The following is a 19983-nucleotide window of genomic DNA, read 5'->3' on the forward strand; positions in this document are numbered from 1 at the left end:
ACATCATACTGTTCTACTATATAAACCGACTCTCCATTATACCACAGAATATTCATGGGGCATAAACTGAAGAGGTAGTAAATAAAAGATTTCGGTTTCCATGGAGTCAGCAGCAGCACCACTGCATTTTAACTATAACCTCATTCACCTTCTGGTTACAACAGGATTTAAAGTGGCCTTAAAACCAGGAAATGAACTTACAAATAAAGTTTGCTACGTTTGCACTCTCAATAAGCGAGAACAACAGTATTTTTGCATAAAATCCCCCTTGTGAGTGTATTCTGCCCTTCTCCAAACAAGACTAGATTTATACTATTACATCTTATATTAAGGTTAGTTTTTATAGTAAAGCAAAGAGAAAGTGCAGATAAGCATCTGGCTCTCAGACACCGAGAAGGCATTATCGGATGACAATGACCATTACTGGATTATCCAAGTAACATTGGGAGACAAGTGTCTATAGAAAGAATTCAATGCATCTAAAGATGGCCAATACAAAGTGCAGCATGCCACAAAAAGTGCCTACCAAACTCTGCCCCATTTGCTGCAGCACTGTGAGATAGTAGACCTGTTCTACTATGCTGTGACACAGGCTTTATTTTCCTTAAAAATAAATTACATTAATGAGGCTCAATTAAAGGGGGAGTTTCCTGCTGCATATTACACTATTGTCTCAGGTCACCTTTGGGCTATTGACCAGCTACATCCCGTTAGGCTAGTGCCAGAGTAGTGAGATATGCCAATAATCTGCTGCCACTGTCCTGATCAATGTGCCTGCGCCCAAACACATTGCCTCCGCTCTGAAATCCACCTCATCTGCCTGCTCCCAAGACAGAGGCCATGTTTCTGGGAGCATGCACATGATCAGGACAATGGCAGCAGAGGAGCGGATTCTCGGCCTGCCTAGAGATCCACCTAGTGTGGCATCAATGGGACCTGTCTGACAAAACTACTACAGAGTGGTTTTTGACCTGAAAACGCTGCAGTGCACAATTTCAGGCTGAAACTGATCTGTATTAGTGGTGTTAGTGACTTGAGAGTCAGTGGGAGACTGACATAAACTTTTAGCCTGATGGCACAGGAAGTCTGCAGTCACATAAGCATCTCAGGGATAACTACCGCAATGTAAATGCACATCCCCACCAGCAGCTATTTCACTGGCTGGTACACTCTGATTGATTTAAGTGGATGTTGCTCAGAGAAAACAAAATAGCACAGGTAAAGCAGCTGCCAGGGGGAAAGTACATCCTTCCCGAGAATTAATTAAAAATGTCCCATGGAGTAAATAATCATTTCAAAAATACCATACCTCTATAATTGACATTTAGGAACACTAACAATTTACCAGTGCAAATAAAAAAAAAATAATAATGGGACATCTTATGCCTAAATCTTCAGAAGGTAGAGAATCTCATGAACATGTAATACACTTTTCATACAGGAGTATATTGTAACTGAACTTCCACACAATGTTATTAGGGAGCCTATAGTTGAATTTAAAATTTCATAAAACTATAATTTCACCCCAAGATATAGCCTAGAATGTTGCTGCCCTGCACTTGTGTCTGTTTAGTCTACTAACAATACATCTGTAAGATCTGAAAAGTCATGGAAATCTGGATTTATAAATATTTGGAGAAAAATAAAACACATTCTAAATAAACCAAATTGTATTTAAGTGGACATCTCAAAAGAATCTACTTGCACTAAACATTAATACCATCAGCTTCCATATTTAACTGGAAACTGCAGTCTTACATATGGGAAAAATAGTGCACAATCCGCTAGATTGGGTCCTTGGTGCCCTTTTCCTTCAATTCTGGATTTTGTACCATGTGAAAAAAAGTTTATAAATATGTATGTAGACATTTTTCTTAAATTATTAATAAGTCTTCATATAGTGCTTTAATTATTCTAAGTGTAGGACATGTTCACATGAAGTTCTTTTAGCTAAAGTAAGTTAGCACAATCATCTGGATTGGCTCTCTACACACAGGGCAAGGTTTGTTCCTCTTCTTGAGCTTTTTTGCACAGGTATAGCATGCCATCAGATGACCTGTTCTGCCATGAACAATGCAGCCATTCTTGGGGCGAGTCTGACATATGACACATGGCTCGATGCTGGTAAGTGGAAGACTACACTCCATACTTTCCTCACTTGTATCTTCCTTGGTCACCTCTTGACTGCATGAAGCAATACTGCCAGATGTAGAAGGCTGAGAGCAATCCTCAGTTTCCTGAGACTCAGAACTTTGTATGCTTTCAGCTTCTTTTTTATCAAAATTTGTGTCCTGAGAGCTTGTTAGTTTACTTTTCTTACAATCAGGGACATCAAAGCCTTCATCTTCCTCGGTTTCCATTCTTTTTCTCTTCAATGACTGAAGCTCTTTTCTTCTATGTTCAGGAAGCCAGTCTTTGCGGACAGTCCAGCATCTAGGACAATGACTTGGAAGAGGGGGATTTACTTCTCCACACTCTGAACATTTCCAATAATCCTGAAAATCAGTTGATGAGGAACAGAAGTTCAACAATAATATGATAAATAAAAAGGGGAAGTATCACACGTATTTAAAGGTCAACTAACATCATAATTGTAATTGTACCAATTGTACCAATGTAGCAAAACATATGCCATAAAGCTGCTGTGACAGAGTAAAGAACAAAAGCACTATGGCATAAACTTACTGCCCTTTATACCATTTCTCTCTGTGACCTTCAGACAGCCCTCTAAAGAGGTCTACGGCCCCACCACATGCTTTGTCTCTACTGAGCTTCCAATGGCAGTTGGTTAGAAATGGGCCAGCTAGGACATATGGCATTGGCCAGGCACAGGGAGACATGTTCAGGGCTAAGTAATGTTTATACTAAATGTTGTGATCCATGGTCTCCATAAGAATCTGTGCTGGATGACATGTTAGCTCATAGCTTTAGCTATTCTTAATAAACAGTGTTGTCCATATACAATACAAAACTGATTATGGAGACAAAAGTTACCTTCACTTTTATTCAGTTACAATGCAGCCGCAGAGATCTTTCTCTGGCGAAATCCCAACTGACAGGGGGTGGGACGGTTATAAAGCCGCCAGTATCAGTCCCTTTCTTTGATGGACAGCTCTGCCCCACCCACCTCCCTGTCAGTCACCATGGACACAACTTGATCTACCCAGCACTGTGATAAAATGGGAACAGTGAAGGGGTTACATATGAAATACCTTTAAAATACCCTATTATATAAAAACGTGCATATCTAGGATATAGATACATCTATCTATATGTAATGTGATACTTCCCCTTTCATTAAACAGATAATTTGCCATTACCTTTAAACCATATTTTATCAGTTGTCTAAACAAATCTATGATCTGCCCCTGAAAAGACAATACATAAATACAGTATATATAACGTTTCCTATAAATTACGACACATTTTCTTAAGTGCAGATTGACTGAATGTTATGTAAATTCTTTTACTGCATTTATTTTTCCAGAAATGTGTTTACTGGCAAATGGAATGGGCCCTCCCTAAAACAGAATTTGCATATTAGGAGAGCGAGGTTAAATAAATACATACATTTCATTATCAGGTGTTTTTTTTAAATTTTTTTATCAGGAATAAATATTAAACTTACAGCTTCTGAAATCTCAGTATCAACATCAAAAGAGTCAGTCTCGCTCTCTTCAGCTTCGTATATAGTCACCTGATATACCTATGTCGGTAAAAAAAGAACAGATCTGTAATTTTTTGTTTAATCTAATCACAATTTCCTTAATAGTACTATATAAATCCCTATACCAACCAATGTGTTGTGGCCTAGCAATACATTCTTTTAGCCCAGCTGGCTTCTTAGGACATCTATAGACTCCCCTATGATATTACTTAAATGCTAATTAGCCTTATAGATCACTTAATTACGCATCCGGAGAAAAAAAATGCACAGACTAGTTCTTCTAGTTTATAGAAAATGCTCTTTCAAAATACATTTTTACAGTCACTGCCATGTGAAGAGTGAAGTGAACGACTACTTCCTACTTAATTTGGAACTTCCAGTAGAATCAAATATCTGTAAGCTGCAGAAATACTGCTGCAAGCCAAACTTGAGGCAGAATAGGATTTATTAATGTCAAGTTCTAGTGCAACAACTACATCGATACATTAATAAAAGATACATTAAAACCAAAGATACATTAAAATACAGACATTTTGGAACTGTGCTGTCATCTAGTGGCAAAGAAAGAAAAAAACAATGAAACATGGTCCTACCTCATCGTTGATATCCTCCTCCTCTGAAACACCATGTTCATCTCCACTAGGACTATAATCGTCTGAATAAACAGATTCTACTTCAAATTCAACACTAAACTGATCTGAATCAGAATCTTGATCAGAATTGTCACTGACAGAGTGTCTCTCTGGATCCTAAAATAAAAAATTGTAATAATTCATACACACAAGGAAATAGACTCTGGCACAGCAAAGTACAAAAGGCAACTCATAGGGGTTACACCTTTATAGGACTTTGGCACATAGGAAATCTAAAAGGTACACATACTTTTATATCTATCTATATAAAATGAGCTAGGCACAATGGCAAAATGTTTTACTGCTCATATGTTTAAGAAGGAAAATACATTTTAATCATGATATAGATGTGGTTATTAGCTATAAATACATCTATACATTTGCATTATGAAGACAATCACTGACTTGTAATATTGTAGCATTTTAGGCTGTCTACAATAGCAGCAGCTCACTTGTGGATGAACATTTACTAACTACAGAGTTGACAGCATACACTTAGGCATAGGAACACGGTACAAAATTACCAAAATTTCAGACAGGCAGGAATTGTGCTGTTTGGGTGTAAGTAGTAGCATTATCAAACTACAGTGAAAGAGAACAGAGAGCCAACAGGATTTGGCAGAACCCTGTAAAGAATGATATCCTGTGATATTCAAAAAAATCCTTGATTTGGTTCATCTCATGTAAATTGGAGAAAGAGACAGAGAGGTGCAGCGGTTCTCAGCACCATCAGGGGCTAAATCTCTCCTCAGTAACAAGCCTGCAGCTCTCATAATTTTGAGCAGGTACAATGCTTTATAAAAATAGGGATGCACCGAATCCAGGATTTGGCCGAATCCTTGTGTGTGGCTGAACCGAATCCTAATTTAAATATGTAATTTCAAATGCTCACCCAGAAACTGCCCAGTACTATCCACTATTGGAACTGCTCGGCAACAAGTTTGTAAAGAGACACTGCCTACATCTTGAACTTGGCACTTCGCCTGCAGTTCAAATAGTTCTGCAGAGTACTGGGTTGAAAGTAAACATCTTTTCTACATGTTTCCTTTCCCTGGCAAATGTCCAATAGGGGAATGGCTGCAAAGGCTTCATTTTGTTACATTTCTATACCAGTAGCCTTACTTACTGGGTTAGAGGAAGTATCTGTTGATTCACTGCTATTTCTATCACACCGTAAGCCACTGATCACCCACCACGAAAGGCTTTCATCAAAGGTTAAAGAAATACTGTCTGACTTATGTCGCTTTCTTTGTTGCTCTGCAGGATGATCAACTGAAGAGATTTCTTCTACACAAATTGAAAACAATACAGAATTATAGACGTATGTTGATGCAAATTGTTTTGAACCAGAAATCACATGCAAAAGAGCAAGAAACATGACTGGAGTCCATGGATTTACCTGTTTCATTGTTACTTTTCCTCTGGGATAAGTTGCATGGCTTTGAGTCAGAAGTGGGTGCTATTACAGATAACTCCTGAAGTACTTCCTAAGTTACAATAAAGAAATATCATCTAAATAATTTGCTAGAAACATTCACTTACGCAAAAATATGTGCTAACCTTTATTACAAAATAAAAACTGACTGTTCGAGTGATTACTAAAATGTAACTTTCTAAAATTTTATAGACACATGCTGTGGCACAGCAGGATTAGCAGGTACCATGTCACATCACTTAATCTTCTCCTCCAAACGACTGCCGACACCAAGCAAGCCTATCTAATGTGGCTTAGACTATGCAGGCTTTGTGTCTGGAATCCCTTGCTGCAGAAGATTAAACAGCAACAGATGGCACCTAGCAACTGCCTTTTCTCTATAGGTATAAAGAATGAGGCAGCACTGGGGGGGGCGCAAGCTTGTGTTGTTTTATCTTTAACTTTTAATTTTTTCTTTAATTGGCATGACTTGTGGTGAGAACCAAAACTCCAGCACCCATTGTACCATTCATGTGAAGGAAAAGCATTGTGGGACTCCTGGGCCACACAATTAAGTGCTGAAAAATACGTCAGTTAGTGATCACTAATTGCTGGTGCCATGCAAGTAAATGAATAGCAATCCTTGGCAGGTAAGTGGCATTTTAAGTGCTGCCAACAATAAAAGCAACAATCAAAATTCTTTTTTGTGTCCCAATACTTGAGGTACCTAGCGAATTGCCTATGGGTGAGGTCCAGTGCCATAGCAAATTAAAACAACACATTTTAGCCAAAAGATATTTAGAGCATGTTTACAGGGACACTATTCCCTGAAACACAGATAACAGGTACATATGTGATTTACTGTATAGGTACAGTTTGCATCCGAAGCAATTAAATTACTTTCCATGAAAATTGGATATCAAACACCAGATTACACTTGTTATAAACTGATGCAAGTTAAATTGCCATGAACAGTGATCTGAAACTCATACTACCTTTCTTCTTGACATAAAACTCTTTACATTATAAAGTGATGGAAACCCATGTTGCATGAATGAAAAAAAAAACACACAAAATAACATTTCAACGAGGAATGGTTCTTTCGAATAATTGCGAAATAATTGAGTCATTCCATACCTTCTGACTACTCTGTTTATCAGGGAAACTGCACGCATCAGTTCCAAAAATGTCTTCAGATGACTCTACATGGAAAATTAGAAGAGGTTATTGCTGTAATAACTTGAGGTAGCGGTAGCAACTACAAAACAGTCTAAAAGTATGGAATAACTACAGAGAAGCAAAAATTTACAAGGGAGTGGATAGGATGGCAACCTTGACTGCCATCAAAGTTTGATGTTCATTTCTCTGGTGTTTGAGTCTGGCAGCTCAGTAATTCAGGTGCAGACTCTAAACTGTTACAATTCTGCAACATTTAGTTGATAACATTTCTCAGCAGCACCTCTAAAACATTAGCAACTATTGTATCAATTCTAACAGCTGCCTGTAATGAAACCAAGAGATTCTGCTCAGCAGGGACAAAGATCTGAAATCAACTAAATGTATCAATTTAGAACAGTTTACAGGGTCGACGACAACCCCCCAGGACTGCTGCAAAATTACACTTTAATATTAGAAAAACGGTCACACATAGAAAGTAGAAAGTCATTGGAAAAAGTTCAATTTTTTTTCATGCATGGCTACTCAAATTAAGGACAGAGCCTTCTGGACAGATCGAGAAAACTCCAGGTCCAGAGCATTGTGGATAACAGTGCCATAACTGTATTTTATTATCCTTTTAGTCTTGAGCAAGATGACAGACTTTCTTGCTGTATTAAAATGCCATAAAATAATTTCCAGAGGGAAGTGAAACAACAGCCATATGTGTTAAAACAAACTAAAACAGCAGATGTATTTTGGAGTTCCCTTTTTTTATGCGTTGTTTCAGTAGTAAAGCGGTTATACTTATAGTAGGTTAGACCTATTTCTGCTATACTCAGCTCTGCATACTGACTATGGGAGGTTTGCTGATTTGAGGCATTATTATATGTTCTATGACACTGGTAGTTATTTTTCTCTCAATCATAAGGGAATGTCAGTCTAGCATTTAGAGCTAATGGCAAGTCAAAGAATCCGAGAAAATTATCAGTATACTAAATGAAAACAACAATAACTTACCTTTTACATTTGCTGAAACCAAATTTCTAGAAATCATTGCATACAGTCTCCTGAAATAAAAAAAAAACAGTATTACAAAATTAAAAAATGTCCCCACAGTTAAAGATAAGGATTGAGGAGAAAAAAACCTAAAAACTTACCAATGCAAACTGCCCTAACATCTGACATAAAACATTTATTTTCCATACTGCTAGAAATTAACATTACATTTTACAGTTGTCAAAATGCTTTATATTACCTTGGCTCTTTTACAGAAAATTCCTGTACACCAAATAGTTCTCCAAGAGGATCATTGGAGCAGTGGACAATATGTTGCTGCTTCTCGTCATACAACTGCTTGGCCATTATGTACTGACCAAGATGGTAAATAACCTATAGCGCAAGTATGAAGACAATGCAATGAACTATACAATTTTACAATATGTAAACCTTTTATTTGATCTTTATATATTATTATTATAATCTTTATAATATGAATTACGAGACAGGTATTTATTGAAAGCTTACCTCTTTCATTGTAAAGGTTTCCTTTTGGGCACCTGCAGATTTTAACAAAGATAACAGGAGTGGTGTGGGTTTTACCTTAAACAAAAAAAAAAAAAAAAAGTGTTACATTTTGATCCTCTGAGATATATTTGAAAAAGGGAGCAGTAATTCTGCAGTAATAAAAAAAAATAGCTGCAATGAACTATGACACACTTGGGACACTTTCTGCATAATAACTTTAAACACTTGCCACCTGCAAGTATTGAATTCTAATTTCGTAATTTGCCTTCATTCCCTGAATAGTTGCTTTACAGCTGGGGTAAGGAAAAACTGGCCACTTATTTATACAGTTCAAACAGGTTATGAGTCTGACTTTAAAGTATGCATGATTGACAGATTTGCTTTTTTAGACAATAAATAGCAGGCTTTTGGTTTAATGTAGACTCAGCAACCCAAGGGTTAACTGAATACAGGAGGAAATGCATAGATCGTTAGGGTCCCTCACAGCCTGGGTGTTGAGCTGTTGATCTAAATGCCTGCTATAAGCAATCTAAAACTGCCGAACCTGTTAAAACCAAGGCCGGCCAGATCACTCTGAATAAGTTTACATAAATTCATTTTTGAGGGTTTAAAAGCCCTTTAGGGTTGAAGCACAGGGGCAGATTAGGGGAGATGTAGTCGCCTCTTCTTCGGGGCTGAAGGGGACAACGAACCGACTGCTACTGGTATTCCGGATCCGGGGAACTTGCACAAAGAAACACCAACAAGCGGATCAGAATAACAAGTTCCCCGGATCCGGAATACTAGGCATTGTTGGTCAGACGAAATCCAAAGGTTCCAGTAGCAGTTGGTTCGTTGTCCCCTTCAGTCTGGTGTCAGAAGTGGGATTCGGTTGGAAATCCAAGGGTAAGTGGGATCGCTGTCTGTACTGACGTTTTTTTTTCTTACCCTTGGCCTTTTCCGTTATACCGATCCCTTTGGTATTCAAGGGAAAGGTCTTCCCTAACAGAGGCGACAATCTCCGCCCTGCTAAAATGAAAAAATGCCTGCGTCAATGCACTCACGGCTGCTTAAATTTCTGAAGTCGCCCAAAGTTTCCTCGTGAGGCAACTTCGGAAATCGAAGTGCTGCGAGTGCATTGGCACTGGCGTTTTCTCATTATAGCGGGTGGAAGGCAGAAGAGGCGATTAGTCGCCAGGCAACTAAATCTCCCCAAATCTGCCCGTGTGCTAAAGCCCTTTAAGGGTAATGTCATAGGACTCAAGCACACTAACAGGATAAATTAATTTTTTTTTTTTTACAATGCGGAATTCCGGGAGGTGGAAAACAGCCTGCAAACACAGCTGTCATTATTATCCTTAGCATTTTGGGGTGATAACTGCACATAACGTATATACAGACAAAGTAATCATTTTCCATTCTGAGGAAGCGGGACACAGCGAATGATAAACGCAAGCCATTCAAAGTCACTATACCCTTCCCTACAAGCACATCATTTGGTCTGCTGTCTATAAAACACTTGATACTCACCAGTTTCTCTTGATCTGAAGCCATGATGTGGGAATTTTGTAAGCAATTTGTAGTGGATGTTAGATTCATATTGCACGGCTGCCTGTATCAATACACAGAGAAATAGTGTTAAAACAGCAACCACAAATGCTGCAATATTTATTTGTACGAATGGGAAGCAGCCAACCATTGGTCTGTGCGGGGTTAGTGACAGGAGGGAAGCTTGTAGCATAGTGAGGAATGAGAGAAAGTGTCAGTTACCTGTGGCAGGAAAGAGTAAAGTGCGAGTGCAGTAGTAACAGGAGATCCAGTTCTCCCCACGGAAAGTGCCGAGCGGCTCAGCTCGCAGTAGGTATAAATAGGAGCGAGTAGACAAGTCAGGGCTAGATCCCGAGCGATGTCTGTGCATGTCTGAGCATGACCCGCCGCACCAAGCGCTGACTCACCACCTGTCCTCGCTCATCTGCGCTGCCCCGAAACCGCCTCGGACCTTGCACTGACCACATGGCGCTAAGTATCGCCTCAGGCACCTCAGTACAACTCTCACAGACACGAGACAGTTTCAGGGGTCCTAGACGTTTGCACCCCGCTGCCACAAAGCCACGCCCCGAAACAGACGTCGCATTAGTAAAGTACGGGCGCTGCTGGTCCAGGCTCAACTACACCGCAGCCACCCGAGTCCAATTAATAGGAGCGCACGGCATATACCATTATACAGACCCGGAAGAGACTTTGGTCAATAACTCCCCCTCCTAAACACATTAATGCGCCCAATATGGCTCCTATGTGAAACAGCGCGTGTTGAGCCAGTGTGCCCCCCGTACAAATTCCTACTTCCGTTGGAGAGTGATGCGCGCCGGTGCTGCTGACACGGGGCAGACTACGGACCTGGAATGTTTTGCTTTAGTCCTAGTTAGACTCAGTACAGCAGCAGCACGCTCTTCCCCTAACAGTGGGTCCAACTACCGCTTAATTGTGCCCGGGCAGCTTTCGGCCGGAGTAAGGCGCTACCTCCGCACACCGAAACTGCGCTGGGGATATAGTCCCACTACACAAGCAGGATGCGGCCTCGCCTGGAGCCAACAGTACACTATGTCCGGCTCTCTAGGCCTCTGTCCCCTCACAGTGTTTAGTGGAAGCTTTCTCCACGTTATAACTCACAACAACACTGACCTCCATTGCGAGCAGCCCTCGCCCTCCGCCATTTCGCCTGGTCGCTTTGTCTTACTCCATGGGATTTAATAAATATATATAACTACTGCCGGATACATCACAAAAATGGCAGATCAGCGCCATTTCGCATTCCTGCGTTTTCGGCTCTGTCGTGTAACAGGGAATTGCTCCCCCTGTAGGCACAGTAAGGTACAGGACAATTTCCCTCAGTGCCGACCGTCGCGCCCCTTGGCGGAAACAGATGGCATTGAAGCAATATCTATAGAAGCTGTATGAATGCGGGCCCTGAAGAATGCAGCTAGTGAATACGTCAAAATGCAACGCGCTGTAAGGAACAGATGCATGTACAGACATGAACCTTAGTTGTTTCAACTGCTGTACACTGAACATTTCCTTTCTACAGATTTGGGAGAAGAATGTTCACATTATTCAGCTCTATGGGTTACATCCCTACAATATTTAAGGGCTTAGTTACTAACGCAGTTGTAGTTGCCAATATCTGCTGGTTCTCAAAGCAGAAAATCCATGTGCTGCCCAAGGCTATTGCTGACAACGGTACCCAGTTAGTAGGGATGCTGATGGCTAACCCCAAACACGGGGGCGTAGTGATGTAGGAACAGACATGATGACATCAGAGGTGGGCACAATGAAGTTGGTGGAGTTATGACACCAGGGCAAGGTTATTGCATCACTTAGATACAACTGGGTTGTATTACATGTATGAGTCTTTTATACAGAAACCAGTTATCCAGAAAGCTCTGAAATACAGCAATGCTAACTTAGAAAAAAACATTCTTATTTTTGATTGATTTGCTTTTTTTGTATCTGTAATAAGAGAGGTGAGTATCTTAGTATTTAAATGCTTTTCATGTACAGTATTGGCCAGATTATTGTCCGGGTTTCATAAGGTTGAAAAACGAACAGAAAGTTCCGACTGAACAGGCCTTACAAAAACTGAAAAAGTTCGTGTCAAAACCGAACAGGTGGCAACCCTAACCCCTAGCCTTGGGAAGTATGCTATAAAAAATTACAAAATATAAGCCTCCCCCTCCCAAAAAAAAGTTGCAGCTCACAGTGCAGTGCTAAAAATGTAAGCTATCACTTTCTCACTCCCTTCAGACCCAATATATCACTACAGAAAACAAGTAATCCAAGATATCAGATCACTACAGAGCTATGATCATAACCACATTAATCTCAGACGTGCCCAGTGTTCTCCCCAGGGCCTTGTTGCGGGGACCCTGCATTTTCTACACACCTGGTTCCCCTGCGGCCCCACCTCTCATGTGTTATTAAAAATTACTAAACAATAATGAACAAAAACCAAAATAATTTAAAATAAAACACAGTTGCAAGCTGTATCAGAATAGCACTCACTACAACATGATAAAACTTAAAGTAAAGATGAACAACCTGTTTAGATGCTTCTTCTCCAGTGCAAACAACTCTAACCAAGTCAACCTTTCCAAAAAGGTTGGCATTCCAAAGCCCTTATAATATAGTACTGTAGCTCTTCTTTGGACTTATGTATTTCATCAATATCCCTTTTAAGCACTGGAGATCAACACTGCACTGCATGCTCTACACTGGGCTCAAAATTCATTTTAAAAGTGAAGCATTGCCCTCTCCTCCCTTGAACCTATACACCTTAACAGGATAATGCTGTACCTTAAAGGAAAACTATATCCCCCAAACATATAGGTCTCTATAAAAAGATATTGCATAAAACAGTTCATATGTAAAACCCTGCTTCATGTAAATAAACCATTTTCATAATAATATACTTTTCTAGTAGTATGTGCCATTGGGTAATCATAAATAGAAAATTGCCATTTTAAAAAATAAGGGCCGCCCCCTGGGATCGTAGGATTCACTGTACACACAAACATACCAACAAACCATACATGTTAGGTCACATGAGCCAATTAACAGACAGAGTTGTGTCTTTTGCTTCCACACTTCTTCCTGTTACAGTTAGAGTTGTAGTATTTCTGGTCAGGTGATCTCTGAGACACCACGAAATGGTGGCTCAAGGCAAGAGATGTAAAAGGGCAAGATTTACTTAAATATATATTCCAGTTTGGTAAGATTCTTTAATATGCCACTTAATATAATATGAACTATCTGTTGCTTAAGTGTTCATTTTGGGGGTATAGTTTTCCTTTAAGCCGTGACAGTCCGTAAATTGCTCAGTCCTGGCCGGGATGTATACTAGAATGGTGTTACAAGCAATTCTCTTCCCTCTCTATGAAAGCTTTCATAGAGTTCTTAGCTTCCTAGCGTACAAATTTGTAGTTTCAACCTGCCATTGTTTTCTCCTTTTTTATTATTATAGAAGGTTTATTTAACCCTTTAAATGCCACAGAACGTAGAATCTACGTTCTGTAGCAAAGTAACTTGAAATGCCACAGAACGTAGATTCTACGTTCTGCAGCATTTGCAGATTTGGGAACGGAGGAGCGGTTTGTAAAGCCGCTCGCTCCGTTCCTGCTTGTTCCCCAGCCCCTAGGCAACGAGCCTAGGCGGGGAACAAGTGGCCCCTGGGTCGCGATCGCCCAGGGGCCCCAAGGCAGCAGCAGGCACGTGCAGCATATGTGCCCTGCTGCTGCCTGCACTTTCAGAACGGAGGAGCGGCTTTACAAGCCGCTCGCTCCGTTCTTAGTGTCCCTGCCAGCTTACCCTTCCCCTAGGCAACGAGCCTACGTAGGGAAAATGGGCCCCTGGGTCGCGATCGCCCAGGGGCCCCAATGCAGCAGCAGGCACGCAAAATAAACGTGCTCTGCTGCTGTTTGCCTGCTGCCTGCTTTTTTTGAACGGAGGAGCGGCTAAAAAAGCCGCTCGCTCCGTTCATACTCGTCCCCCAGCCCCTAGGCAACGAGCAGAAGCGGGGAACGAGTGGCCCCTGAGGCGCGATCGCCCAGGGGCCCCAAGGCAGCAGCAGGCACAATGAAATCTAGGTGCCCTGCTGCTGCCTGTGCTTCCTAGCCCTACAGCACCGCCCACTCACCAGATCCAGCAATGAAGACGATTCCAGCTCATCATGCAGCCCTCCTGGACAACCTACAGCCTGCCACCCCAGGTTAGTGCCCCCCCCCACACACACATACACACAAACACACACCCACACACACCTATTGTACTAATACACTTACATTCCCACTTATATTCACACTCACACACACATACATTCAATTTTGGGGGATCAGGGGGGGTCACATATATTCACAGCCCTTACACATGCTTGCACACACTTGCACATGCAAACAACACGCATACAACACACAATTTGCCTGTTGTACACACACATACGCTATTTTGTGTGTTTTTATTTTCTTTTATCGCATCGTCTGTATTTTTGCCTGTAAAAACTGTTTTATTGCCATTGCGAATAGCGTATTTGCTAATTGCACCGCGCAATACCTTTTGTATGTTATTTCGGTGATTATATTGCAATTTCAGTGATATTTGTACATTTTTAGCCATTTTATTGCATGTTTAGCCATTTTATTTCATTTTCAGCTTTGCGTAGGTGTTGTTCGCTTATTTCTATCTGTAAAACCTATTTAGCTATGCTAAAATAATCAAACTTTGATTCTGACCGTTAATTACATTAGGCTAAAAAAAAAAAAGCCATTGATTTTTGTGGTTTTGTTGGATTTTACTGATTTTATACCATTTGGCTCAGTTCTATGTTACTTCGTTTTGCCCATGGAAATTTTGTCTGCTATAGATTCATTTGGGGGTCTCTGTGCGCCACATAGTTTGGTATATCTATACATATTGGGCATCAAAGTATTCAGTAGACCCCTGGCGTTCATATTTAGGATGTTTTATGCTGATACGTTACGAAATGTGGGGCATATAATGGGGTAAAATTCAAGCTTTCTGACGATTTTCAGAAATTTGATAAAAACCGTTATGTTCAGCATTGCTTTGCAGTTTGGCAGTATGCAGTAGAAACACATATTTACCCATATTGGATTTGTCAGAATGTGTACTTTCTAAAAATATATGGTTTTCTGGGGTCTCTGTACTGTTAGGGGGGTCTAATGTCCCATAATACACACACCAGGTGCTTATATTGCAGCAGCCAGCGCGTCAGCTGTGAAAATGTATATACAGTATTGTCATTTGGGGGTCTCTGTGCGCCACATAGTTTGGTATATCTATGCATATTGGGCATCAAAGTGTTCAGTAGACCCCTGGCGTTCATATTTAGGATGTTTTATGCTGATAAGTTACGAAATGTGGGGCATATAATGGGGTAAAATTCAAGCTTTGTGACGATTTTCAGAAATTTGATAAAAACCGTTATGTTCAGCATTGCTTTGCAGTTTGGCAGTTTGCAGTAGAAACACTTATTTACCCATATTGGATTCGTCAGAATGTGTACTTTCTGAAAATATATGGTTTTCTGGGGTCTCTGTACTGTTAGGGGGGTCTAATGTCGCATAATACACACACCAGGTGCTTATATTGCAGCAGCCAGCGCGTCAGCCGTGAAAATGTATATACACTATTGTCATTTGGGGGTCTCTGTGCGCCACATAGTTTGGTATATCTATGCATATTGGGCATCAAAGTGTTCAGTAGACCCCTGGCGTTCATATTTAGGATGTTTTATGCTGATACGTTACGAAACGTGGAGCATATAATGGGGTAAAATTCAAGCTTTGTGATGATTTTCAGAAATTTGATAAAAACCGTTATGTTCAGCATTGCTTTGCAGTTTGGCAGTTTGTAGTAGAAACACTTATTTACCCATATTGGATTCGTCAGAATGTGTACTTTCTGAAAATATATGGTTTTCTGGGGTCTCTGTACTGTTAGGGGGGTCTAATGTCGCATAATACACACACCAGGTGCTTATATTGCAGCAGCCAGCGCGTCAGCCGTGAAAATGTATATACAGTATTGTCATTTGGGGGTCTCTGTGCGCCACATAGTTTGGTATATCTATGCATATTGGGCATCAAAGTGTTCAGTAGACCCCTGGCGTTCATATTTAGGATGTTTTATGCTGATAAGTTACGAAATGTGGGGCATATAATGGGGTAAAATTCAAGCTTTGTGACGATTTTCAGAAATTTGATAAAAAACGTTATGTTCAGCATTGCTTTGCAGTTTGGCAGTTTGTAGTAGAAACACTTATTTACCCATATTGGATTCGTCAGAATGTGTACTTTCTGAAAATATATGGTTTTCTGGGGTCTCTGTACTGTTAGGGGGGTCTAATGTCGCATAATACACACACCAGGTGCTTATATTGCAGCAGCCAGCGCGTCAGCCGTGAAAATGTATATACAGTATTGTCATTTGGGGGTCTCTGTGCGCCACATAGTTTGGTATATCTATGCATATTGGGCATCAAAGTGTTCAGTAGACCCCTGGCGTTCATATTTAGGATGTTTTATGCTGATAAGTTACGAAATGTGGGGCATATAATGGGGTAAAATTCAAGCTTTGTGACGATTTTCAGAAATTTGATAAAAAACGTTATGTTCAGCATTGCTTTGCAGTTTGGCAGTTTGTAGTAGAAACACTTATTTACCCATATTGGATTCGTCAGAATGTGTACTTTCTGAAAATATATGGTTTTCTGGGGTCTCTGTACTGTTAGGTGGTCTAATGTCGCATAATACACACACCGGGTGGTTATGTTGCAGCAGCCAGCGCGTCAGCCGTGAAAATGTCTATACATATTGTCATTTGGGGGTCTCTGTGCGCCACATAGTTTGGTATATCTATGCACATTGGGCATCAAACTATTTAGTAGACCCCTATGTTTATATTTAGGATGCTTTATGCTGGTAATGATACATGGACAATACGTTGCTGGAAAGTTGAAGCTTTGAGGCAATTTTCAGATATTTCACCAAAACCGCCAAATTTGGCAAAGCCTTGCGACTCAGTAGTTTGGAGCAGAAAGGCATGGGTACCCATTTTAGATTCTGTAGAATGTGTACTTTCCAAAAATGTATGGGTTTGGGGGGTAAACATATATTTCTGTGTTTTTACCCCACAAAAATGCAGACAATGTGCTGATTTTTCATTAGCTGACGTTACCCACAGGACAATTTGTATGTGCTAACTTCATTTTGGGGCCTCTAAATGCCATATACTTTGGTAAACCTATGCACAGTGGGCACCAAACTGTTTGGAGGACCCCTGGCAATCACAATTTGGGTGCTTTTTTGTGATACGTAATGATACATGGGTGATATGATGCTGGATAGTTGAAGCATTGAGGCAATTTTCAGATATTTCACCAAAACCGACAACTTTGGGAAAGCCTTGCGACTCAGTAGTTTGGAGCAATAAGGCATGGGTACCCATTTTAGATTCTGTAGAATGTGTACTTTCCAAAAATGTATGGGTTTGGGGGGTAAACATATATTTCTGTGTTTTTACCCCACAAAAAATGCAGTTAATGTGTTGATCTTTCATTAGCTGAAGTTACCCACAGGACTATTTGTATGCACTAACTTCATTTTGAGGCCTCTAAATGCCAGATACTTTGGTAAACCTATGAACAATGGCCACCAAACTGTTCGGAGGAACCCTGGCAATCATATTTAGGGTGCTTTTTCTTGGTGCATAACGATACATGGGTGATATGGTGCTGAGAAGTTGAAGCTTTGAGGCAATTTTCAGATATTTCACCAAAACCGACAATTGTGGGAAAGCCTTGCGACTCAGTAGTTTGGAGCAGAAAGGCATGGGTACCCATTTTAGATTCGGTAGAATGTGTACTTTCCAAAACTATATGGGTTTTGGGGGGCAAACATATATTTCTGTGTTTTTACCCCGCAAAAATGCAGTCAATGTGTTGATTTTTCATTAGCTGAAGTTACCCACAGAACTGTTTGTATGCGCTAACTTCATTTTGGGGCCTCTAAATGCCAGATACTTTGGTAAACTTATGAACAATGGCCACCAAAATGTTCAGAGGAACCCTGGCTATCATATTTAGGGTGCTTTTTCTTAGTACGTAATGATACATGGGTGATATGGTGCTGGGAAGTTGAAGCTTTGAGGCAATTTTCAGATATTTCACCAAAACCGACAACTTTGGGAAAGCCTTGCGACTCAGTAGTTTGGAGCAGAAAGGCATGGGGACCCATTTTAGATTCGGTAGAATGTGTACTTTCCAAAAATATATGGGTTTTGGGGGTAAACATATATTTCTGTGTTTTTACCCCACAAAAATGCAGTCAATGTGTTGATTTTTCATTAGCTGAAGTTACCCACGGGACTGTTTGTATGCGCTAACTTCATTTTGGGGCCTCTAAATGCCAGATACTTTGGTAAACCTATGAACAATGGCCACCAAACTGTTTGGAGGAACCCTGGCAATCATATTTAGGGTGCTTTTTCTTGGTGCGTAACGATACATGGGTGATATGGTGCTGAGAAGTTGAAGCTTTGAGGCAATTTTCAGATATTTCACCAAAACCGACAATTGTGGGAAAGCCTTGCGACTCAGTAGTTTGGAGCAAAAAGGCATGGGTACCCATTTTAGATTCGGTAGAATGTGTACTTTCCAAAAATATATGGGCTTTGGGGGTAAACATATATTTCTGTGTTTTTACCCCACAAAAATGCAGTCAATGTGTTGATTTTTCATTAGCTGAAGTTACCCACGGGACTGTTTGTATGCGCTAACTTCATTTTGGGGCCTCTAAATGCCAGATACTTTGGTAAACCTATGAACAATGGCCACCAAACTGTTTGGAGGAACCCTGGCAATCATATTTAGGGTGCTTTTTCTTGGTGCGTAACGATACATGGGTGATATGGTGCTGAGAAGTTGAAGCTTTGAGGCAATTTTCAGATATTTCACCAAAACCGACAATTGTGGGAAAGCCTTGCGACTCAGTAGTTTGGAGCAGAAAGGCATGGGTACCCATTTTAGATTCGGTAGAATGTGTACTTTCCAAAAATATATGGGTTTTGGGGGTAAACATATATTTCTGTGTTTTTACCCCACAAAAATGCAGTCAATGTGTTGATTTTTCATTAGCTGAAGTTACCCACGGGACTGTTTGTATGCGCTAACTTCATTTTGGGGCCTCTAAATGCCAGATACTTTGGTAAACCTATGAACAATGGCCACCAAACTGTTTGGAGGAACCCTGGCAATCATATTTAGGGTGCTTTTTCTTGGTGTGTAACGATACATGGGTGATATGGTGCTGAGAAGTTGAAGGTTTGAGGCAATTTTCACATATTTCACCAAAACTGACAATTGTGGGAAAGCCTTGCGACTCAGTAGTTTGGAGCAGAAAGGCATGGGTACCCATTTTAGATTCAGTAGAATGTGTACTTTCCAAAAATATATGGGTTTTGGGGGTAAACATATATTTCTGTGTTTTTACCCCACAAAAATGCAGTCAATGTGTTTGATTTTTCATTAGCTGAAGTTACCCACGGGACTGTTTGTATGCGCTAACTTCATTTTGGGGCCTCTAAATGCCAGATACTTTGGTAAACCTATGAACAATGGCCACCAAAATGTTCAGAGGAACCCTGGCAATCATATTTAGGGTGCTTTTTCTTAGTACATAATGATACATGGGTGATATGGTGCTGGGAAGTTGAAGGTTTGAGGCAATTTTCACATATTTCACCAAAACCGACAATTTTGGGAAAGCCTTGCGACTCAGTAGTTTGGAGCAGAAAGGCATGGGTACCCATTTTAGATTCTGTAGAATGTGTACTTTCCAAAAATATATGGGTTTGGGGGGTAAACATATATTTCTGTGTTTTTACCCCACAAAAAATGCAGTCAATGTGTTGATTTCTCAGTAGCTGAAGTAAAGTCCTGATCAATTTGGATGTGCTAACTTCATATTGGTGTCTCTAAATGCCAGATACTTTGGTAAACCTATGCATAATGGGTATCAAACCCAGTGGACCCCTGGCAA

General features: G+C 40.4%; 1 protein-coding gene across 3 annotated transcripts; it reads right to left on the reverse strand.

Annotated features, from left to right (window-relative positions):
• Positions 1–1652: 1652 nt before the first annotated feature.
• Positions 1653–11274, reverse strand: mdm2.L (MDM2 proto-oncogene L homeolog). 3 transcript variants are annotated; one of them, XM_018252457.2, is made up of 11 exons: positions 11057–11274; positions 9905–9986; positions 8396–8470; positions 8127–8260; positions 7889–7938; positions 6851–6915; positions 5699–5786; positions 5426–5586; positions 4261–4416; positions 3629–3706; positions 1653–2495 (listed from the first exon to the last, which is right to left on the reverse strand). In XM_018252457.2, the coding sequence occupies exons 1-11, from the start codon at positions 11086–11088 to the stop codon at positions 1947–1949; spliced, it is 1470 nt and encodes a 489-aa protein (XP_018107946.1). In that variant the 5' UTR covers positions 11089–11274; the 3' UTR covers positions 1653–1946. The 3 variants fall into 3 exon arrangements, with proteins under 3 accessions (XP_018107946.1, XP_018107947.1, XP_018107948.1); XM_018252458.2 differs by lacking the exon at positions 11057–11274 and adding an exon at positions 10330–11046; XM_018252459.2 differs by lacking the exon at positions 11057–11274 and adding an exon at positions 10145–10323.
• Positions 11275–19983: the final 8709 nt, after the last annotated feature.

Source organism: Xenopus laevis, chromosome 3L (assembly GCF_017654675.1).
Source record: "Xenopus laevis strain J_2021 chromosome 3L, Xenopus_laevis_v10.1, whole genome shotgun sequence".
Classification (NCBI taxonomy): Eukaryota; Metazoa; Chordata; class Amphibia; order Anura; family Pipidae; genus Xenopus; species Xenopus laevis.